Raw genomic sequence first — 24948 nt, 5'->3', positions numbered from 1 at the left:
GGTGACCTGCAAGCCCGACACTTTTGTTTTTATTAACTTTCCCTGAATATGTGGCCGAGGTAAGAATGAGAGGTTGAGCTTATTCCTGAACCTACCAGCTTCCCGATATTCTGTATATTTCAATTATCTTAAGGATTTTACTCCATAAACTGGTGTCTATTTAGAATTTCTCATCCGGGAAAACCATGAAATGTTTGTCAGAGAGACTTTTCATTTTGGAGTCTTTTAGCTCCCGACATCTTTCGCAACAGTTGCCAAGGTTTTATTTCCCTGCCAGACCAAAATGGCTACTCCGGAATAAAAAGTAATTGTTCAAAATTCCCCGTCTGGTGATGATAAAATCCCTTTCAGATTAGATGGGGCAATAGCACATCACTCCCATTTCTGACACTTTCACTTTGCTTTTCTTCAAATCACTTTGTTTTGCAAATGGAATAACCCTACTCCTCAGGTTTCTCATGTAACTAGATCACATCCACACCCAGACTGGTTCTATCTGTGGGAAGCAGCATTGTTAGATATCCATTATAGCCAACTGTTGCAGGACGTGGTACAATGGCAGAGCTCTCGGGGACTGATAAATGGTATTATATAGGAAAATGGGAAGAAAATGTGATCTTTACTAAACAAAAATCAAAGTGAAACCAAATCATTTCATAAACGTTGATGGTGATGATTTTTGTTTTGTTTACATTTTTGAATTAATGCTGTATGATTTTTATTTGTGTACAGGATGGCAGAGAAGAAATTCCTGGTGGCCCAGCTCACAAACTATTTAAGGGAGGATCATATTCAACTATGGAAGGCCCCATACACCACGGAAAATCAGGAAGCTGGCTGCGACATCAAAGTGAGTATATAACAGCCCTAGACATGGGGAGCAGCAAGGTCCTGGGGCAGAGGTGGGTACGTTTCTTATAATAGTGACTGTCCTGAGATGGCTTAGGTCCCAAACAGGGTTTATTCACTAAAATGGGACTTGTCAGAGTGAATTTCACATATTAGGCCAAAAATATATAGAAACATCCCCCAAAGTGTTCTCATTCTTGCTATTTTGGCTTAAATTTCCAATTGCAAGTTTAGTAAATAACCCTGTGACTGATAAATATTCAATCCAAGATGTTTCCTGTTGTTGTTTTTGTTTGATTTGCCTTTGTACTCTCCTATAACTATCCAGTGCTGTAATTTTGCATGTGCAAAGTCCCATTATCCTCAGGAATACTAAAGTGAAAGTGAAAATAAAAGCATTGTGTTTTACGGGGATTTTTTTTGTTACGCATTAATTACTGGCAAGCTTCTTGGAATTGTGAAGTCTGTAATAAAAAATTAAAAAAAAAGGATCAAGCCAACATTTTAGAGGTATATCCACTAAACAGTGAATTTCAGTGAGATGAGAAATTTAGGCCAAATAACCGGTCAAAAATGTTATTGGAGATTTTTTTCCCCCCAACTGTAAATGTCAGAGTACATTTTTTTTTTTTTTTTTTTTTTTTTTTTTAATTCTTTATTTTTGTTATGCAAAAAAGGATCACAAATTGGCTTGCACTGCTACAACAGCCAGTGTGAGCCCACAATTGGTAAACATTTGAAAAACAGGCATATAGCAGGTGAGTAACATTGCACATTTTTTTTTTTTTTGTTTTGTAACAGTAAACTTAGCTAGGTAGCGGAGCATGCCTGGACATCAATTTAAGTAATGGTATCGAGTGCCAGAGGTGAATCAATGCTGTGGGCAGAACATTACTATTGTGAAGGTAGAGACCGAAGCAGGTCTATTTTTGGATGTCCTGTGGGAAAACCTATATTGAGAGACAGTGGGTCCTAAGCTACGCCTGCTCCTTATTGTTTGAAGTTAAGTATTCTAGTTGAGTGTTCTATTGGGGCCCCATGAGTTTCATCCCAGTGATTTGCTTGTCTTATGGGATATTTGGTAGTTTCCCAGTGTAGACTTTGAGCTAAACGCGAGGTTGCTATGAAGACACCTATCTGCAGGTGACTTTGTACCCTACCGGGCGCTGGTGAGTAAGTTCACTTATTGGTTCCCTTGCGGGGGTATGGTAGGGGGGGGGGGGAAGGTATGTGTAGGCCAGTTGGGATATACTATGTCTGAGGATTGTGAGCGGACTAGTACAGGGGTACATTCAAGGTAGTGTGATAAGTAGTCGGTGAGGACATGGTGACAGTTATTGGTGCATCTGTGCCGTGTAGAGACGGCGGTGTATTTAGAAAACATAAAACATTTAAAGTATAACACGAAAACATTAATAGAGAGGAACGAGTGAGAGTTCTCTTAAATGCCTGGCAGGCAGCGAACAGTCCAGCACATCAGTTGGACCTCTATGCGGACAAACCAGCTCCGGCTCGGGCTTCACGGTGGCAGTCATGTCGGCATCGCATTCCGGGTCGGTCTTGGAGTAAAGTCCGCTATGTGTGCAGGGTTTATGTGGAGCAGAGTCCCGCTTGCCCCGCTCTGGGGGGTAGTAAGACTAGTTGATTGCAGGTGCGCTTCCAATTCTTGTAGGCTACGTGCCTTGTAGGTATTCCCCCCATGGGTGAAGATCAGTGCTCGAGGGGTGCCCCATCGGTATGCTATGTTCTTGGCGCGGAGGTGTTGAAGCTGCGGCTGTAGTGATTTCCTCCAGGATAGGGTACTTTTGGTAACGTCCGGAAAGACTAGGAGCGTGGCTCCTTCAAAGGGTAAGGGGGTTTTCCCTCTTGTCGCTGCTGAGAAGGTATTCTTGTCCTGGAGGTTTTGGAAGCGGAGGATGAGGTCCGCCGGTGCTGCTTGTGGTACCTGTGCAGGCTTGGGAAGCCGGAACATCCCGTCTAACTTTATGGCTTTGGCCTGTTTGGGTGTCAGCAAAGCTTCAAACAGGCGTCTGATAAAGTGGGGTAATTCCTTGAGGCCTACGGTCTCCGGTATGCCTCTAAGTTTTAGATTGTATCGCCGTCTTTGGTCTTCGAGTGTGTTCACTCGGTTTTCAGCAGCTAGTTGCCTGTCTTGGAGGTCTGCCACTGATTTCTCTACCATCGTGAGTCGGGTGTCATGGGCACTGGAGTTGGCTTCGAGTTGTGTGGTTATGGCCTGGACGCCTTCTATGGCGGTTTTATAGTGGGCCCTGTCCGCAGCCAGGTCTTTTCGCAGGTCTGCGAACATGGCTTTGAGCAGGTCCGCCGTCACCGGTTCCCCGGCCTGCAGGGGTTTGTCAGGCCTTTTCTGCGGTGGGTCGTAAGAGGCTCCCTCCTCGAGATCTATGGAGGCCTCGTCGGATGAGTATGACAACTCGTCCCTGAGCGCCATCTTGGCCCATGCGGCCTGCTGCGAGCTGCGTAGCATTTCTCCAATATCTTTGCTTATCGGGCACTTGTCGGCTCGGGGCTTTTTAGTTTTCCTGCCCATCGCCTTCTTTTATGTTGCAGGTACGGTTTGGGGTCAGTTTGGGCTGAAAACGCCTGTTTTGCCACGGTTTCAGCGAAGTAGGGCTCGGAGCTCAGAGAGTTGCGTCCGCTCCGGTCCTCAGTTAGCTCCGCCCCGTCAGAGTACATTTTTAATAAGGATCAAAGAATCTTTATTCCTCAACTTTAGTTGAGCCTGTGTGACGACATCTGTATTGTTGCATAAGCTTCTTAGAGATATGGTTTAACTTCTCTTTGTGGCTTGCTGCCTGAGCTGCAAAGTACAAACCCGGATGGTTTAAATTCAACTTTATTGCAATATTTTAGGAAAACTTAGCAGGTCAGTGACAAAGAGCCTTCCATTGTCATGGATAGGATTTAAGATGAGAAAACCTCCTTGATTGTAAAAAAAGGCAATCTGGTTCTTCCACAGTGACAAACATTGCTATTTCTGTCATATAGGATACAGTACATGGTTAATTTAATCCAGTAAGACCAACCTGATTAGTGTTTCAGCCTAAAAGTTGAAGAAATGTTTGTCCGACTTCTATTCAGTTTGTTACCGGTAGTCTCCCCTCCCTGTGATGTGTACTGCTGCTGGGGAGTAGGACCGACTGTCCTCTCTCCCAGTACTTCCAGCTGGGGTTGGGAAGTGGGACCGGTTGTCCCTTTTCCTGTAATCTCTGTACTCAGTTCTGCCATCTGACACTCGAATTCCCTCCTGTCTTGCAAATCAGCGCTCACCATTGCTTCCAGGGTTCGGATAATCTCCACCGACACATCCGAGCCAAAGACAGTCAGTCGTAGGCGCAGTCCACGACAGAACTCCTCATCTTCGGAGCCCGAGAGCTAGCTTGCTCCATCTTGCTGAGCTCCTTTGCAGACTAGGGCGCTGCTTGAATGCTAGCATTGCCCTTTATTATAAATCCATAATGATTCCAGTGTCTCCAGGATGTTTCTATACTCACTAGGAAGGCATCCCACCGCTGCCACCAGATGTGGCAGACTTCTCTTTGTAGCTTGCTGCAAAGTACAAACCCGGTTGGTTTAAATTTTACTTTATTGCAATATTTCAGGAAAACGTAGCAGGTCAGTGACAAAGAGCCTTACATTGTCATGGATAGGATTTAAGATAACAAAACCTCCTTGATTGTGAAAAGGGCAGTCTGGTTCTTCCACAGTGACAAACATTGCTATATCTGTCATATAGGATACGTTACATGGTTAATGTAATCCAGTAAGACCAACCTGACAGAGTTTCAGCCTAAAAGTTGAATAAATGTTTGTCCAACCTCTATTCAGTTTGTTACAAGTAGCTTGATAAAAGCTCAGATGTGCAACAAGTGGCAGCAAATTGAGCAAAATTTATTTTGTTTTTTTAATTGAAAGTTTGAAGTGTTATTGTTTGAGCACTCATTACTTAGTATTTGTTTGGTAGTTTGTTGGTGTCTCCACCCTAGATGTAGCTTCGGTTTCTGTTAAAGGAACACTATACGGTCAAGAACAAAAATATGTGTTCCTAAACCTAAATGTGGCGGACCGCCAGGCACCACGACTTGGTGCCTTTGCCAATCGATTGCTTTTATTCAATGCTTTCCTATGGAAGAAAAATCTGGTGCTGGAAGTCCTCATGCAGAGCGTGAGGACGCCCAGCTTTAGATAAAGGACCAAAGGACTGTTTCAAACCAGGAAGTCGTCTGGTAGACCGTAACTAGAGGTGGAGTTAACCCTGCATAGTAACTCAATAACTGCAATAATTACCTTTGCAGGGTTAAGGGACATGGGACATTGCACCCAGACCACTTAAATGAGCTGAAGTGGTCTAGGTGCCTACAGTGTCCCTTTGATTTGTGTGTTTGGATTTGTGAGTTTCAATTTATTAGTTTGAATTCGCCAGAATCTTATGCGCATTAAAATTTTGGAAACATTATTTTCCAAAAAAGGTGAGCATTAGATTCGAGTAAGTACAGTATATTGTTTTACTTTTTTTAGTTTGATTTTGTTATTTGTGCGCGTGTGTTTTTTTGGTTTTTTTTTTTTTCCCTTCCTGAAGTAGTAAATGTATTAAATTGAACTCTGGTTAACGATGCTAACCCTTTCTAATCTGAAAACATTACTATACACAAGGGCTTGAAAACAATACAATATTTAAGGGCTTGAAGCCAGGTTAAACTTCAAACAATAGCATTTACTTTGTGTGAAGGTCTATTTCGAGTTTGCCAAGTTAATGCTGAGTAATGTTTGCTAATGATTTGAATCAAGGCCATACAATAGAATCTTCTCATTTATTCATTATACAGGCTTTAAAAAACACTAATCTGTGAGTTATATGTCTAACCCTTGACCTAGACCAATGGTAATTAAATAAGTCAATTTTTACCTCAGCTATGCGTTACATTTTTGTCTGTCTGTATTCTCGTAAAATTTGCAATGTTCTATGTTTCCCAGGTGCTGGCGCAGAGGTATTGCAGCAGGCTGAACTACGCTGTGGATGATATCACTAGTGCTTTGGAGGAGATCCGCTGTTTAGCTATACAGCGAGGTGCCAGAAACCAGGCATTTAAAACCAAAGGATTGGCCTCGTTACAGGTCTTCTTGCCCCGTAAAGTAAATCAGGTAAGCATTTCTGTGCTTGGATGGAATGCTAATGGATGAAAAGATAGCTGGCACAAGGAAATTAAAAATGAATGTGTTTTAAGAGAAACCAGATCTAGAATACAAACTGCATGTGAGTGTAATGTGTGTGTATGCAACTAAATTCTCCCACACACTCCTTTCGACCGATTAAAAAAACAAACAAATAGGTTTCGCTTAGCTTTCTCTCTAGAACTGAGACTACGACGGTGTTGCCACCCGCTCCTCCGCCCTGCTCCTCATAGATCAATCAATACATTGCTGTGAGGGTGACGTGGTTGTGACATCTGTCACTCCATTGATCGCTAGTGTTAGGCTGATCTGGCCAGCTAGGCAGGTGTGTGTTAACTTACTTCCCTTGTTCTCCCCCTTCATCTCCTGAAGCTTTGCGCTCAGATGAAGATTGTTACCTGGGGGCAATTAAAGTGCACTTCCCTGATAGATCCTCCAAATATCTCTAGGACTAAATTGTAGGAATTAAACACCAGGGTTAGTCATACATCCACATAGGCACTGCATGTGGCAGTTTGCCATCCTTTTAGGCATAAGGCTATCCTAACTATAAGATAAGGCCAGAGACTAATGAAAGTCTTTAGAAAACTGGGCAGTCTAGATGGGCCGAATGGTTCTTATCTGCCGTCACATTCTATGTTTCTATGCTGTATCTACTAAACAGAAATGTTTTAGATGGAAGGACTAAAGCTTAAAGGGCCACTGAGCTTAGACCGTGTCATTGCGATGAAGGGCTCTGGATGCCTTTAGTGGTACTTTAAGATGGTGAAGAACGTGGAAATTTGCAGTAAATGCAGAAACCTGGAAAGATCTTTTACATTTTTTTGTTTTTACACATAACTTATATAATGCCCTACAAATGAATGTCTGGAGTGTCCCTTAAATTACACTGAGCATTAAAATGTAGGATTTCCACTTTAAATACCTGATTAATCTGCAGTTTGCTACACCACCAAATAAGAGATGTTCCTTTGGATCCCCTCTTAGTCACTGACTGAAGCCCTTTCCTATAGCTATATAGATGCATTTGGAGTAATACTTTTTTTCCTTCTCTAATTTTCTTGTAAGGAGTCCAAGAACATTATGGAAACTCCACTGAATATCACCGGCAAAGAGTTTAAGTGTCAGTAAGTATTACTTGACCCAATAAAACATGTTTTTATTATTTTTGAGACATGACTTCCATATAATTTATAGTGCCTTCTCGTCTGCCAGTGTCCCCGCTGCCTTCTCATCCATTGGCATTGAGTGGGGATGTAATAATATTACAATAGTGGTTTCCCAAGTACCTGGCCACCTTCCCCTTAAACTATCTGCTTAACCCCTTAAGGACACATGACATGTATGACATGTCATGATTGCCTTTTTTTCCCCAGAAGTTTGGTCCTTAAGGGGTTAATCCCTTCACACTACTAATGGTAAGATGGGGCCCAATAGATCTAAAATTAAACATTAAAAACCGCATACTTGCCTTCAAACATTTTGAAACTTAATACACAGTGCAACTATAAAAAAAATATATATACACACAAAACTGAACTGGAAAAAAATGCAGAAAAAAGAAAAACCACACTGCAAAAAAATCCACAGAAGGTGGTGAATTCCTCTATAAAGGCCTTCCCACACATTATCAGAGTGCTCTGATTGGCTTCCAAAAATAACCAGGCAAGTCTTGTGAGAGCTCTGATTGGTTGGCTTGGAAGCTTGGATATTCAAAGTGTGGGAAGACCTTTCCCTACTCGAATCTGAAGTCTCAACGGAACCCTCCATTGATATCTTTGTGGCACAGTTTTTTTTTTTTGTTTTTTTTCATTCCCTACTTTTTATTAATTTATGGATAAATGTTGGAGCTTTAGAAATAAAAGTAGTAATAATTTTAACAGATTGATGTTGTATTCATTTTTTTTTTATCTTCATCCACAGGATAGCACAAACGTACGGATTGCAAGAAAATTACATTAAAATAATTATTAACAAGAAACAGCTTGAAATCGGTTGGTACAAATCATGTGTATTCCATGAGATTTTTATAGTTTAGAGTGTTAATTCATTTGCTTTATAGTAGGTTAGTGCCATTTTATATTTATTTATGTTTGAACTATTTTAGTTATAATAATTATTGAAACACATGGTGGGATGGTTCATTAAGGTGTTGGAAATCAGAAAAATTGCCAAAAGTCATTTAGGTGCAGTTATCACCAACATCATGTACCTGCTTTATTCCAGTGACTTTACACCTCCATTTTGCTCACAAAAAAATGACAAATCTCCACTCTACTCATTTTTTAAATTCTTTCTTTTTTTTGTGCATTAAATAAAACATGGTAGCAAACAATGCCACGACAGCTTGTGTCTGCTGATTTATCAACAATAAAACATAGGTGACATTTGTGGACAATACACATTTTTATATTTATAATGGGTTAAGCAGTTGTGTTGGGCAGCTCTTTTCCCTATGTGGGTTTGCAGTCTCTGTTATGGTCCTTGTGGATGATGACCACTTAGGGTATCACCCCCTGCCTGACAAGTGTGTATGTGAGCATAGGTGTAAGGTCTCCTGTGAGCTGGCATGAGGGGGGGTGTGGCGGGGGGGGAGATTTCGGTATAAGTGACAGTCTGGTTCAGGTCTCGTAGTGTGAAGGCTTCTTGCTGTGTGTGAGTGACTCACGTTTTTGGCGTGAATGAGTGTCAAGGTGTGTGTGTGTGTGTGTTAGTACCTTCTAGCTGTCGGCAGAGCCCTGTCAGATGGAGGTTGGCGTCAGTTAGTAGAGTGGGTTAAGTGATATATACAGCCAACCTAAGTTGTAACTAAAACTTAAAATAAAACAAAAATAACTTTAGTAAAAAGTATTGCAGTCTTAAGTTGTGCCGGCTTTAGTCATCATGGGCAACGGAGCAGGTTGTCTCCCTGCGCTGAGTGTCTTCCGACGTTTCAGGTGGCGCCTCTGGTAGGCGATGGTCTCTGGGGCTCCCTCGGGGTGAACTCTTGTACCGTAGCAGGGTTTAGCCAGGACAGTCCTGGTCCATTCGGTGGTACCGCTTGTAGTATACCCGCTGACATCAGGAGGGATTTCAGTTCTTCATAGCTTTGTGCCTTGTGGGTTGTCCCGCCGTAGGTAAAGGACACGGCTCGCGGTGTTCCCCAGCGGTAGGGAGTCTCTCTGGCTCGGAGGTGCTGTAGGAGCGGCTGCAAGTATTTCCGCCAGGTAAGTGTACTCTTGGTGAGGTCTGGGAAGAGTTTTAATTCTGTGCCCTCGAACAGCAAGGGAGTTTTCCCCTTTATTGCGGCCAGGAGGGAAGCTTTGAAGTAGGCCATATCTGCCGCCAGATTCTTGCAGAGCTCCGCCAGCATTTGTTTAATTTGATTTGCAGTGACCGGATCCCCGGTCGACTTGGCTTCCTCATTGCGGTCTGGTGTGGGTCTGGAAGAGGCCCCTTCCATTAGATCCGCAGTCCTCCGATGAATACGAGGTGAGGTCGTCTGCCAGCGCCATTTTGGACCATGCGGCCCGGTGCGTGGTTCGCAGCATATCTCCAATATCCCTGCCATGGGAGCCTTTGTCTGCTTTTACTTTTTTCGTTTTTCGGCCCATAGTCTACTCGGTTCTGGTTATGCTGTATGCGGGTCCTTCTGAGTTCAGATTCCCCCATATAAAGTGTAGTTTGATTGTTTGAGCCGGAGCTCCAGGAGATGCGACTGCTCCATTGCGCTGTTGGCTCTCCACTCTACTCATTTAACAAGGAGATACCGAAGTGGTGCAAATATTTTAAATTTCCAATCAGCATGAACAATTTTTATCCTACTTTTCTGTTAGCTATTACTTGAGATCAGTTTTAGATGCCAGACGCCCACTGGGTACTGATATTATTGGAGCATATTGCTGGTATCTTAAATAGTAAATCCATTTTGTTTCATTTCTGTTTAAATGCGTTGGACACCAGGGATTACGTTTCTGTATTTTGTGTGTGCGTTCGTGCGTGCGTACCGTAAATGTGGAATCTCACTTATATTTTTTACTAGAAAATTAGGAGAGAAAATAATAAAATAAACTATAACCTAGTAATGGTAAACTTCTGTGTGTGTATTGGGGGATATAGTGAGTTTGTGAATAGGGAATGTAGTGTGTGTTTGTATAGGGAATTCTTTGTGGTGGTAGGAGGGCCTCTAGAAAATGTAAACATTTTACAAATCACATATTGTTAACGATAAGAAAACATCCGACCTATTTGTGTGCTGCATGGATTTACAGGAAAAGTTAGTACAGACAGAGCTTCTCTCTCTACAGCTACCACTGGCCTGATTGCGTCTGTATAAAATAATATAGCAATACTCAGTACAGTAACGCGTGACTAAGTCTCTTTAACATACCTTTCATTTGACGTTTCTTTTGCATCCAACATTAGATTCAGGTTTTACCAGAAGTTTTGCTGACTTATAAAAATGGCAATATTTCTACTGCCCACAAGATGGCGGTATTAACATGTGAATTTATTTTTTTTAAAAGGTTGCAATAATCACCATAACAACTTTGCATGATTGCCAAGGTACTGGCTCATATAGCACCCGAGCCTACTTTCAGCTCTGAGAGAGCTCCTCAGAGTTCAGCTGTATTGATATAAATGAAACTGGCAACACAAGTAGAATTCATTTCCTTTATTAGAGCAAACTTTGTGTTTGTTCCACCTTTGTGCCAGCAAAGAGACCTATTCTTCTGTACTATGATGCATTGCCCATTTATGTCATACATTTGGTTATGGATTGAGTTTTGCAGTTTCAATTGGAAGTGGATCACCCATGTCAAATTATTAATATCATTATTATTATTATTTATAAAGCGCCAGCAAGCTCCGTAGCGCTGTACAATGGGTGGACTAACAGACACGTATTTGTAACCAGACAAGTGAACGTACAGGAACAGAGGGATTAATGGCCCTGCTCAATGAGCGTACATGCTACAGGGAGTGGGGTATAGTGACACAAAAGGTAAGGGTAGGGTAGAAAAGTAGGTTGCTAGGATAGTATTCATTGAGGGCTTAGTGCTTTGGTTTGATGATAGTTTCAGGAGAGGAAGCAGGGTGCGGGGAGGGAAAGCTGTTCAGTTTAATTGATTTCCTTTCCTAAAGAAGTACGTTTTCAATGATTTTTTTTAAGTAGTGGAGATTGGGTGAGAGTCTAACAGAGACGGGAATGGAGTTCAATAGGAACGGCGCAGCCCTAGAGAAGTCTTTAAGGCGAGCATCAGAGGTTGGAGTACGAACAGAGGTTAGACGCAGGTCTCCTGCAGAGTGTAGGGGCCTAGGTGGGACATATTTGTGTATTAGTGAGGATAAGCAGGCGGGAGCAGCATTGTGTAGAGATTTGTAAGCAAGTATCAGGATCTTAAATTGAGTCTTATATTTATGGGAAGTCAATGTAGGGACTGACAAAGGTGGGAGGTGCGGGCGGATTACAGTAGTCAAGGCAAGAGAGGGCAGCAGCATGGACAAGCACCTTTGCTGTATAAGGTGTTAAATAGGGTTGGATGCGCGCAAAGTTTTTGAGATGGAAGCAGCAGGATTTGGCGGTTGATTGGACGTGAGGGGTGAAGGAGAGGTCGAAGTCAAAGAGAACACCTAGGCAGCGGGTGTTAGAGGTAGAGCGGATTGTAGCGCCATTGACTTGGAGGGACACAGACAAGGGAGTAGCAACATTTAAGGGAGGGAAGACCAGAAGTTCTGTTTTGGACCGGTTCAGTTTAAGGAAATGAGCAGCGATCCAGTTGGAAATGGCAGAGAGGCAGTCAGAGACACGAGTCAAGAGGGGTGGTGAGAAATCAGGGGAGGACAGATAAATTTGCTGATCTTCCATATAAAAATGATACTGGAAGCCGAAGGAGCTGATGAGTTTACCAAGGGAGGCAGTGTAAATTGAGAACAAAAGGGGACCAAGGACAGACCCTTGGGGAACACCAACAGAGAGGGATTGGGGAGAAGAGGTGGTGGGGCATGAGGAACGGAGGAGAGCAGAAACTCTTGGGGCTCTACTGCTGTGCATACCTATACATTTTGTGCCATGCAAACCTATAAGCCCAGAGATCCATCAGGAATGGTTTATCTAGAATTTGAGTGAGTAAAAATGTAACTGCAACCCAGAGCGGTTCAAGTTTTGGATGTGGCTACCAGCAGTGTAAGTCGTTATGTGCTGTCTGTAGGAGAGGGCAGTAATTTTTATTATAGAATATGGATGCAGAAATGTTGGTTATTTTTTTACGGAACGGGAGCTCCCTCTGTAAGTGAAATAGGCATTTATCTCCATTGGGCGCAACTCAGATTTGGTTAGATGCAATTTGCACCTCATTATCAATGAGTTTCTGTTAAAAGGATCAAGCAGGGCTGGTATAGAAGTTTCAGGTTTTTGTGAGGGTAAGGATAACATCGGCATAAGCCACTACTTCAAACTGATTTCCTTCTGTACACCGTCAATGGTGTGTCTGTAACGTATCGCCTGTAGCAAAGGTTCAAGGGCTAGTGTAAATAAAAGGGAGAATAGTCGGCAGCCCTGCCTTGTGTGGATTGCTGTAAAAAAAGGAAGGAGGTGGGATATTAATGGAGCACTATAGTGTCAGGAACACAAACATGTATTCCTGACCCAATAGTGTTAAAACCACAATCTAGCCCCCTGGCCCACTTTTGCCTCCCTAAATATAGTAAAATCTTACTTGTATTTAAGTCTGCAGCTCCTGGCTCTGCCCCTGTTTGCCTGTGAACTGGCAGTGTCTGCTGACATCATCAGAAGTGGTGGTCTGAGCCAATCACAATGCTTCCCCATAGGATTGGCTGAGACAGTCAAGGAGGCAGATCAGAGGCAGTGCCAGCACAAGTCAAACATAGCCCTGGCCAATCAGCATCTCCTCATAGAGATGCATTGAATCAATGCATCTCTATGGGGAATGTTCAGTGTCTGCATGTGTTGAATGTCAGTAGTGCACACTGCGGCACTGCCCCAGGAAGCAGCTTTAGCAGCCATCGGAGGAGTGGCCAGTGAAGTTATGACTAGGCTGTAATGTAAACACTGCATTTTCTCTGAAAAGACAGTGTTTACAGCAAAAAGCCTGAAGGTAATGATTCTACTCCCCAGAACAAATTCAATAAGCTGTAGTTGTTCTGGTGATTATAGTGTCCCTTTAAGTAAGAGTAAAAATCCTTTATGAGAGAGATCTATGGCTTGAAGTAAACTTGAAAATGCTACCGCCTTTTCGGATCAGAAGAGATTTTGGCCATCTGGAGGTGTTTATGATTTGTGTACCAAACAAGATCTATGCATCGTCATGTGTTGTCAGCAGTCTCTTTGGAATAAAACCCACCTGCTAAGGTTGTGTTAAGTCTCTTAATATGGATTTAATCTATTAGCCATGACGTTTGTCATGTAATTGTGTTGCCAATCTTAGAGCTGAATGGTTTTAAACATTATGTTGGTTGGTGGCTTCTCCAACACCATGTGTGTCCATTAACCCCTTAATGACAGATAACACCCAAGCTTGTCATGATATAATGTGGTTTGTAGAACCTGGAGAACTTGAAGGGACACACCAGACTTTTAAAGTATTTCCTAAAGTGTATATATTTTATTTTTCATATTGTGAAAAGAGCAAATTTCAATAGACATTGGCACTCTTTTTTTTATAAATGAACCTTGTTACACCCCTTGGCTGTCAATCAGACAACCAGTCCTGTTACTTCCTGGTTTGGTTAGCTCAGTGGAATTAAAACCAGAGGCAGCAATTACCCAGAGCACCTGCCTTGCGAAGACTCCTCTTTGAGCTGCATTGGGAAGTCTGTGATTGGACAGTAATAGAAAGTTTGGGCCTAGTTAGAAGAGGGGGTTTGCAAAGACGGCAGACAAGAGATCTGCAGATTTTCAGGTGTGCTGCCAATGGGAAAGAAAAAGAGAAGATGTCTACTTACAAGCTCTGCTGGGATTTGCTTTTGCAGAGATCCTGTTTCCAGGGAATGCAGACTGGTTCCAGGACACTGTGTTTAGTGATGGTCACTGATTCACGTATACAAGTGAATAGCTCAAAGGCAGTGGAGCACTGTGGGAGAAATAGTGGATATAATTACAACCCTTAGAAACAAACACAAACGCACTCATGGCAGCTGGAAGAGCTAGTGGAAAATTCCTAAATACCAAAGCAGCAGGGTCCGACCCACAACGCCTCACAACCTTGTCCTCATCGTCACTTGCGATAAAACCACAGGAACTGGGCAGCTGCAGTGAGGCCACACAGGCGTCCTATCACCTCCACAATTTCTGGCCTCGTTCTACCTACTTACTAAGACTAGTCAGTGAATTCTTCTTAGTCACTGTGTTTGTTTTATGTGTTTGGTTTAAGTTAAATCATTTTAACAGCATAAATCACGACAATCATAACGGGCAGCTGTTCTGAGTGCAGTGGAACTGCAGAGAAAATCTGTAACTGGTCAAATCCACATGTGGGAGTGCATTTTAGAAGATGTAGAATAGAGTCTCGATAGTGTCTGTGTAGAGTTCACAGGCTAGCAGTGTATTTATTCATTTTTGTATTTAAAGGGACACTATAGTCTCCATACCCACGACAGCTTTATGTAATGGTTTTGGTGTATATAGCCTGTCCCTTCAGGCTTTTCAATGTAAACGCTGCCTTTTTAGAGAAAAGGCAGTGCTTACATTACTGGCTAGTTATACCTCTAGTGGCAATCGCGCAGATGGCCACTAGGGGTGCTTTCTAGTTCAGTGCTGCAGTGTGTAGAGACTCTGAACGTTCCCCGTAGCGATGCAGCAGATGCTGATTGGTGCAGCGTGTTGTTTTGCCACACATACAAAAAAATAGCCTCCCATTGCCTTATTATGGAAAAGCATTGGACTGGCTGCGAGAGTGCCTGCCACAGCAAGACCGGTGCAGCATACGAGAAAAGGCGAGTAAAATCACAGTTTTGACTCTATTTGGAGGGGGCTAGTAACCTAAACAGCCACTTTAGGACTATAGTGTCCGTAAATACATGTTTGTATTCCTGATACTATAGTTTTCCTTTAACATTTTATTTTCAGGTGTGTTTTTGTTTTTTAGAAGCCGGAGTTAATTTCTGAATAAGAGAGTTCCGTGCCTTTTCATCCAAGCAGGGCATCGCTGTACATGACACTTTTTTTTTTTTTTTTTTTTTTAATGAGCACATTTGAGGCCAGGTTTTCCATCATTCCTTCGTCTATCCTTGCTTGTTTGGAGCTGTCCCCTTTGCTAAGTAACCCAGCCAAGCCAATCTGTTCCATCTGAGCTATATTTCATTAATAATCTCTCACACACAATTCTCATTAATCCTGTCAAACACCGGGCAGCCGGCTTTTCACTTAAAGCCCTACAACTGATATCTGAAACAGTCTGATTTTCTTTCGTTGCGTCCAAATGTCTTACAGATGTAAAGAGAAACACAGCTTGCGGCCTCTCCATGGGATGTCATTGTATTGTTTGAATGACAGTGTAACGGTTTGTTGTATTTAATCAGCTTGTTGTGAGCAATATGATGCCTGCTTACATGGCATAGCATTTATCATATCAAGTATGAGCAATGTAGGGTTTGACCATGTTTGGGGTAGTGAAAGGTTATGAACATTCAATATCAGGTTTCGTTTTAAGCTTCCGCTAAAATATTCATTGTTTTGTAAAGCAATATAGATGTCAGATTTCATTTAAAGTTAACTTACTCAGTGTTTTCTTAACGGAAATGTGAAAATGAGAGCAATTGAAAAGTCGTGTTTCTGGTAGAGTAATTACTTATAGAATAAAATTGCTTTGTTTTAAAAAGGTGCGTCTTGTTTTATGGTTTTCAATCTGCAAGGGTTTTAAACCGATGCCAGCGAGGTCTTTCAGATCACATTTTTAAAGAAAGGTAGTCATCTGAACAGATATTCCTGGCACAATCAGACATAGAAAGATCTAAACACTTACTGTTTTAAAACTTTAACCGAAAATTATTACAATCCTACGGGGCCCTAGCGAGGCTACCTGTTTGGGCCCCTCCTTCATTCATCATCTAGGGATGGTTAAAGCGAATTCATGGTTCCGAGCCCCTGTCTAACCCTTGGGCCCTGGGTGGCTGCCTGGGGGCGCTTTATGGTTAATACTGCTGTAAAAAATATAGATGCATGCACTGATGGGGCTGTATAACACAGATTCTACAATTAAAGTACAAAAGCAAACATAAGGTGATAGTATACAATAGTGTGTGAAAATGTGTGATGTTGAATACATTGACATGAGCAATAAAGGAAAACCACATATCACCCACTCCAGAACTCCAGACATCCCTAATAGATTCTTAAATATAAAAAGAAAGTCCATCCATAAAGCAGAACGTCAAGTTGAACAAACACCTTTAATAAAATATTGCACTTATAAACTGAAGAAGTTTGGGAATATTTTATTTTTAGTTTTTTTATTTACTTGTTTAATGGTGTTATTTTAAAAATACTTTAGCTCAAAAGTATTTTGAAAATAAATCTTTTTATTTATTAATTTTATTTATTTTTTTATTGAATTTTGAAGGGGTGGGTAAAAAGATCTAATAAACTTTCTCTTCCATCGCTAGGTAAAACTCTGCAGGAGCAAGGTATCGGCCACAACGTCAAAGTGCTGGTTCTTGAGTTAAATTACACAGAAGAGGAAGCCAAGAAGCGCACCCATGAGGAGGAGAAAGAGCGAGAAAGCGAGCTGAAAAATGAGGAGACTATGAAAAAGAAGGTGTTGCGCACAAAAAAGGGTCTAGAAATTCTGGCGGGGAGAGGTAGGTTAAAGGAGCACCCAATAATAATCATTCATTCTGTGTAGAAAAGTCAGCATTTTCAATGCATGTTCCACCACTCCTTAAACCATTTCTGTCTTGATTTCTGTGCTACGAACTTGATTATACGGAATTAAAGTCTTTACTAAATAATCCGTGCATTCTATCCTTTGTCTCTTGAACCTGGGGAAATGGATACCGCCCCACTAACTCCATAGTGTCAATCAGTAGCCACTTTATATTTTGAAAGCCAATACAAGCATATCTCCAGATGAATACATTTGGGGCAGGGGTTGTTTTGTTTTCTTTGTGTTTTTTTGTTTGTTTGTTTTTCGATCTCCACATGTGACCTCACTGTGTGGCAGCCTATACTGAATGTAAATTAATTGTTTGACATTCACTTGCAGCATCGCCTCTCAATTGTTTTGTTGTCAAGTGACTTTTACTGCTCATAGTTCTTCTATTGAGCACACGCAGGCTCTCCACATTCACGTTTGTTTTATGTTTTACAAGATTACATGTCTCAGTAACTACTTTGGTTGATGTTAAGTTAAATAACTCTCTTGTTATATGGTCGTATTGGGCCACAGCTTCCTTAGAGAGCTCATTTTGTGATATATTGTGTTCCTGCTGTTCCACATGCGGAACTTTGTGGTGCCCATTCTATCCCTCCATAGTTTGGTGGAATTTTGACGTCGTGTTGTGTTACTATAAGGTTCATATGCCGGACCTGCACCAATCTGTCATCTTAATATATTTAAACACAGTATTGACTTAAAAAGTCTTGAGTAGAAGTAAAAAAATGGCCATCATCTAAGGTCCTGTAAAATAAGATACAGCAGGAATATAAAATGTTGCCTGAACAGAATAGTGAGTTCGTAAGAACTGAATACCTGGCATGAGCTTAACATGGCTGCCTTATAACTTCCAGCAAAACAAACACAGGCACGGGAAGTGTTACTTTTTAACTTTAACGTACTCATTAATTAAAGACCACTCAAAAAATTATACGTTTGTCTCTGCTAAGAAATGCAAATATTTTTATTCGGCATGTTTGTTCCCGTGTTTACACAGTGCTCAGATAATCTTTTGCTGTTCCCTCAGGTGATTTTTATGATGTCGACACCACTCCTTGCTTAGAAATTGCAAATCAGACCGGAAAAGCAATCAAAATCCCACAAGCTTCGAAAAAGGTGATCCTACTAATCTAACAACGTTGTGACAGCAGGAGGACAAATTGCAGAGTTATTGTTTTCAATTATAAGTATATTACAAACATGTATTTTTTAAATGGTGTTTGAGCAAAACAAATACCATAATGAAAAGTAAACGATCTAGTTAGTTGTGTACTATGTTACTGTGGTGTCATCTCATTGGAACCATTTAATGTAATATATGCCTATCAAGCTCCACTTTCTCCTAGTTTGTCGTATATCTCTTTACTGCATTGGTATTTTCATTAAATTCCAACACAGTCAGTGTGAGTATTTCAGAACGATTTTTTTCTGTATGACGTACTGATTGGCAGGAAAGCCGCTTCCATGATCCAGTTGTAGTGTCTGCACAAACCTCTTGTTCACAAGTTCTATACTTTGTATGTTTATCTCCTCCTCTCATCCTGTTTATTCTGATAATATATGTACCATTAAAGAGACACTATAGTCACTAGAACTACAGCTTAATGTAGCTGTTCTGGTGATTTATAATCATTATGTGCAGGCATTTTAATGCAAACACTGCCTTTTCAGAAAAAAGGCAGGGTTTACATTGCCCCTAGGGACACCTCCAAGTGGCCGCTCCTCAGATTGCCACTGGAGGTGCTTCCTGGCCCAATGCTGCACAGTAGGCAGCACTGCCGTTCAGCGTCTCTATAAATTAGAGAAGTTTGTGATGTATCCGTTGGTTATTAATTTTGGTGGTTCTACAGATCTCTGCTGCCATTCAGTAAATGGTAATGTATTTAAACATTGAGAACGACTGCGTACACTTCGTGATCCTTACGGGGTTAATGCAGCTTTTACATTCTCAACAGCAGTGCAGTGTGAGCGCTTATTGTTTTCTTTCACGTCCATTTCTGTATTATTCCTCCTTCATCAGACGTAGTCTCCTCAACCCAAGGCTTTTGTAAAGGACACTTTAACCCACGATTCCATGTTACCGTGCCAGATTTGGTGGGGCTTTTCTTGGCAGACTGAGCCACGAGCAATCGCTGTGCTTCGCAGAAATTCTATCCTGGCTCCATGTGTAAACCCTAAGGGGTTCAGTCACATTTAGAAACGGTTTTGTTTTAACACACTGTGTGTGTCTGGTTGTGTAAAGAACCAGCAAGTTCCACATTTCGCCAGCTGCACTTTGTGTGTGTTTTCTATGTCTGCGCACAACTAATTAAGCCCAACTGCAGAAATAGAAGCAGTTGCTACCAGTGCCGTGGAGTCGGTAGATATATGTTCCGACTCCGACTCCTCAGCTTTTTGTACCTCCGACTCAGACTCCCCGACTCCGACTCCTCTGTATTAATATGCAAATGTATTTTATACATTCCTTGAAGGAAAGAAAGGCAACATACATGTCATTACCACAGGACTACTGGTTGGGAAGCTAACAGTCTACTGTATTGAACAGTTTAAGCAAAAGACAAACACAATGAAAACAACAAAGTTTTATAAAAATGTTTTTATTAATCAATCAAGTGGCTGGATAGTAGCAGCAGGCATAAACATCAGGAACAGGAACTTTACCAGTTCAAAAATACAAACCACGTTATTTGGTTGTTTTAGAACAAAAACAAAGCTTATCTATATGAACCAAAAACAAAATCTGTAAAACCCAGAAATGGTTTATATTAATCTTGAAATGTAGTTCTAGGCTTAGCAAGTGCAAATAAATTCAATGTCGAGTTCTAAGGAAGATCTCTGCCAGGTCCTCTTTCATAGAGGCTCTTAAGTCAGACTTTATTATTTTTAGGGCTGAAATTAACTTTCGACACTGACTTGGGTGGGTGGCATTGCAGTAACTATTCTGGCTACATCACTAACGATCTCTGGATAAACAAGGATGGCTTCTTCAACAGTAAGTTTTGATGAGCGATCATACTTTTCAACTTCTTTTAGTGCTTCATAAAACTCCTGTTGGAATTTTTTTATTTGGACATTTACTGGTTCTGTAACGCTTATGCGACTTCGCTTTCTTTTAGAACCTTCCATTTTGTCTAAGAAGGAATCAAAATCTAATTCTTCGTTTGAAGAAGATGATCCTGATTTACCACTATTGCTTAAAAGAACTTCATCCAGTGGAGGTATTTCAGGTCGTAATCCCTTCATGCGAACTGCTACATCACAGAGGGCCTTTTTCCCAGTAGCAGTCTGTTCACTGTTTAACAAAAGTCGGCTCATTGGGTCGACATAAATAGCCGCTAACAAGATTTTTTTTTTCTTGCAAAAGACTCTCTCTTTTCATCATTGAAGATGCAATGCCCTCCGCTAATAACCCCCCATTTTTGTTCAGGCGATATAACAGGCTCTTCCATTCCAAGAGGAATTTACCCGGGGTTAGATTGTCACATTGCAAACTCTTGGTGACAGTGAAGGGGTGAGAAAGAAGGGTCTCCAGCTCTTTTGTTTGTGTCCACTGGCTTTCAGTTAATGCAAGATTTTCATTGTCCATTTCTTCTATGAAGTCTTAAAGTTCAAGCAAACGCTTCACCATTAAATAAGTGCTTCCCCAGCGAGTTGTCCTGCAAAAAACATATTTACTTAATCCCTTATCAGTGAGAGGCTAGGTTACCCATGGGCGCTGCATTCCCTGTAACAGCAGAACACAACACTATGGAAAGTATAAGTATTGCCGCTCCTAATTGTGCGTTGCATGCCATATAGTGAAGCACATGAAAAGCATGCTTCTTCACGGTCACTTAACATGTTCGTTTTGCGGTTACGTGAGGCACTGCATGCATTGGTCTTTATTCTTACAGTAGAGAAGTCATTATAACTTTTTCTGAATTGGGACATTTAAACTTGCTTTTTTTAATTCCAATCTAAATTTACTAGGAGTCGGAGTCGGCAAACAATGCACCGACTCCGACTCCAGGTACCCAAAATTTCCTCCGACTCCACATCCCTGGTTGCTAATATCCTAACAATGGGATAGCCTTTGGGGGGTGATCACAGTACAGACACACCAGACTGCTGACATGCGTTAACAGGCAGCATTTATTGTATCAAATAAGAATATAATATGATGAGGTTCATCCTCAAGGAAGGACATTGTGGGCTGTAATACTAGTAAAATATATCCTGCTCTGTCTATAAGCATGTAATCATTGCCAAAGAAATATATTTTTGACTGTAAGCACATAGTCATTCACAAAGAATTGCATTTTGGACTATAATGAAGTAGATCTAGGTAAATGTTTTTTTGGCTTTAATTAAATAACCATTAACAAAGATATTGTTCTTTCTGTTCAGTCAGAGAATTTATTGTATTGTTATTTTACAATTTATTTACTTGGGGTCTGAGTTCATGACGTTATCTGTTCAGCAATGCATATTTTATGTAGTTATTATTTTGTTGTTGAATGTTTGTGTTTTGTGTCTTGCCACGTAGTCCCTGGTGTATTGTTGATCAGGACTGAGTGTTCTGTTTCCTCAAATCCTTGTACCTAGGCGTTAATGCTTGCCATGGGTTATCACGAACGAGGACGAGCATTCCTAAAGAGAACGGAATATGCTTTAGCACTAACCTTCCTTCTGGATGCAGACAAACACTTCTGGTAAGGACTGGTACCCTCCGATCTCTGTTTAAAGTCTAGATTTTGCTAATTAACGAAGTTTATTCCTGTTCCAAGGTCTAGGGGTTCAGAAAAACATTGTTACAAGGCTTGATATGACAGGAATATTGGGAATTGTAAAGGACAGAGTCTCAGTTACTAGGGTTCCATCTCCTCTGTGATGTTATTCACGTCATGCATTGCGGCTGTCTAGATAGTCTGTCCAGCTGTTGCATTATGCAACCCATTTACCAGGGTTCCATGAAATCTTTCACAACGTCCGTTAAAGATCCAAAGACTGATTTGCAATGAGAGGTTTTCATTGTGAAGGAATAGTTTGCACAGTAGAAATCAGGTTTGCATTACCCACTGAGCTACAGTTTATAGTCAGATTGCAAGTCCTATAATTCTCACACAGCCAAAGCTTTCATGTCCAAAGACAGCTGGATGAACTCTTACAAAACATGGCTTTTTTCATTTCATCTATATTTCTTTTTGTACCACACCTGCGTGGATTGGTATTTAAAGATTCCACACTATGCTTAGTCCAGATCCGTGTTATTTTTAATCATTTGTTTATTGGTGATTTGTGGGCATTTATTTAGACATCCATAGGTATAAAATATGATTAGTTTAAAAAAAAAAAATGGGTGCTTTTTTTTTTTTTCTTCTTATATTCTTTCTCCTTTGTTGATTGTAAAATTGATCATAAAGCCTACTCTGTAGCAAAACCTATTTACACATGTATTTTTCTGTAACGCAGGATGGCCAACACACAGTGTCCCAGGTGTTCTAGATGTAGACCTCCATTGATGCTTTGGCATCTGAGAGCATTATCCATAGAGTGTCATTAACCCGGCTTTTGTGCTCTATTGTCTCCAGTGAGTGCGGCAAGGAGCTTCTGGACACCGTTGATAATTATGCAGTTCTACAACTTGACATTGTGTGGTGTTATTTTCGCCTGGAGCAGCTTGATTGCTTGGACGATGCAGAGTCCAAGCTCAATATATCCCAGAAGTGCTTCAACAAATGTTACGGAGAGAACCAGGAGCGCCTGATTAACATAAAGGTATGTGCCTCCATGCTTGGTGAAAATGAAGTGGCTGTGTTTCTGTTGCATTGTGGAAATGGGCCTAAGGAGTAGAGACAGACTGTTATTTGAAGGAATTTACAGCTAGGAGGGGCAAGGAATCGGGAAGGTGGTAAAGCAATGCAGATATTTGTTGTACACAACTGAAATATTTGCCAACAAATTTCTATCAGACAAAATATTAATAACTACATGTAACCGCAAGTACAAAATATTACAGTAGTATTACAGCAGGTAGAAAAGTGCTGGCAATACTTTGATAAATCTCCCCTATTGTACAACAAAATATGGAGCAGTTGCCATGGAAGTCAATGCGATGTTCATACAGATTGTTCATTTGTAGCAGTTTACCTGCATTCTGTTCATGATCCTCAATTTTAATAGAGATAAAAGGCTTTTGTAACCTTAATTTTACTTTTTTTATGTTTTTCTCCCAGGGAAGTTATGGACGAGAGAAAGTCCTTTTTTTAAGACTGTACCTTCTACAGGGAATAGTGAGTTATCACGGTGGGAAGGCCACTGAAGCAGGTGAAAGGTTCACCAAGGTAATGCTGTATTCTTAATATCTATAATTAATATTGATCATTTTATTCAGGCTGTGTTGTAAATGCTAGCCTTTGATAAAGGAACCCAATTCTTCATAAAGAATGTCAACAACTTTATTTATTAAGTGAAAATGTGGGCTACGTGAAACTAAATACACTTCCTAATTGTTTCTGTAATACAATGAGAACCACCAAGGGATAACTGTAATTCTCATGAAATGTTTGGTATTATTACCCTATTCCACATTTAGGGCCCTATTCCACAGTACTCTCAAACCCTTAAGGAGAAACTTGGAGAAGAATTTCAAAAGAAACCCTTGGACTCTATAGGCATCCAAGCCACTTCATCTCAATAAAGTGGTCTTAGTGCCATACCCCCTCTATTTAATCCTTCCAGAACGACAATGTTTTCATTGCAAGATTAACTTGCCTCTAGTGGCTGTCAGTGGAGTAATACTGATTGACGCAGAATGGTGTTTTGCTGCGCATGTGCACTATCCTTACAATTATTTTCTTATGAAAAGCAATGGATTTGCTGAGATCATCAATCTCGATAATCTCAGTCAAACAGGTGGAACAGAATGCTAGCCACCAGCGCTGTAAGTGTTTTTTTACTTACTGCACTCCAATGAGTGCAGTAAGTAAAACTCACCTGTCGTAAGTGGTGAGTAGGGCACTATAACGTCAGGAACACTCATTTGCCGTCATACCGCTATAGTGTTTCTTTAGCTGTAGTTTGAAATAATATATAAATATATATAAGGTCTGAATTACTGTCTTCCTGAAGCAGACAGTTTGTAACAATCTGAGCCAATAGAGAGAGTACAAAGTAATCACATCTAGCTAAATACACTGGAGCATATTCCTAATCGAGTAATTCCCACAGAGTTCTGTAGATACCCCTATTCCTCTTTGGTAGCAGCTTTACTGTAGGAAACTCAATCAGGAATACATAAAATATCTTCATCTAGACGGCGATTTAAACACTTTTGATATTCCTGGGCTAATTAGTCACTAAAGGATATGCCAACTTTCCACATAGAGTTTAACAAAGTGAAAGCCTAGTATAAGGATTATTTCTGAGGACTTAAAGGTAGGCAGACAATGTAATAGAGCAGCAGGAAATGCTAGCAGAATGCTTGGTTGTATAGGGAGAGGTATTAGCAGTAGAAAGAGGGAAGTGCTCATGCCATTGTACAGAACACTGGTGAGACCTCACTTGGAGTACTGTACACAGTACTGGAGACCATATCTTCAGAAGGATATTGATACCTTAGAGAGAGTTCAAAGAAGGGCTACTAAACTGGTTCATGGATTGCAGGATAAAACTTACCAGGAAAGGTTAAAGGATCTTAACATGTATAGCTTGGAGGAAAGACGAGACAGGGGGGATATGATAGAAACATTTAAATACATAAAGGGAATCAACACAGTAAAAGAGGAGACTATATTTAAAAGAAGAAAAACTACCACAACCAGAGGACATAGTCTAAAATTAGAAGGACAAAAGTTTAAAAATAATATCAGGAAGTATTACTTTACTGAGAGGGTAGTGGATGCATGGAATAGCCTTCCAGCTGAAGTGGTAGAGGTTAACACAGTAAAGGAGTTTAAGCATGCGTGGGATAGGCATAAGGCTATCCTAACTATAAGATAAGGCTAGGGACTAATGAAAGTATTCAGAAAATTGGGCAGACTAGATGGGCCGAATG

At 40.9% G+C, this 24948-nt stretch overlaps 1 protein-coding gene across 3 annotated transcripts in view; it reads left to right on the top strand.

Moving 5' to 3' along the window:
* Positions 1–24948, top strand: part of NUB1 (negative regulator of ubiquitin like proteins 1) — a 52745-nt gene that overhangs the window by 16758 nt on the left and 11039 nt on the right. For 2 of the 3 annotated variants that reach the window (XM_063452701.1, XM_063452702.1), the window contains exons 2-10: positions 733–850; positions 5845–6012; positions 7111–7169; positions 7966–8036; positions 16645–16839; positions 17941–18029; positions 21498–21604; positions 22484–22670; positions 23129–23236. In XM_063452701.1, coding sequence (XP_063308771.1) covers positions 734–850; positions 5845–6012; positions 7111–7169; positions 7966–8036; positions 16645–16839; positions 17941–18029; positions 21498–21604; positions 22484–22670; positions 23129–23236 — 1101 coding nt within the window. In that variant the 5' untranslated portion in view covers position 733. Of the gene's footprint in view, positions 1–495; positions 585–732; positions 851–5844; positions 6013–7110; positions 7170–7965; positions 8037–16644; positions 16840–17940; positions 18030–21497; positions 21605–22483; positions 22671–23128; positions 23237–24948 lie in introns of those variants that run through there. The other variant, XM_063452700.1, reaches the window with a different exon arrangement.

The sequence above is a fragment of the Pelobates fuscus genome, chromosome 4, assembly GCF_036172605.1.
Source record: "Pelobates fuscus isolate aPelFus1 chromosome 4, aPelFus1.pri, whole genome shotgun sequence".
NCBI lineage: Eukaryota > Metazoa > Chordata > Amphibia > Anura > Pelobatidae > Pelobates > Pelobates fuscus.
Note: the sequence above shows the minus strand (reverse complement) of the source record. Positions and strands in the feature narration are given on the sequence as shown.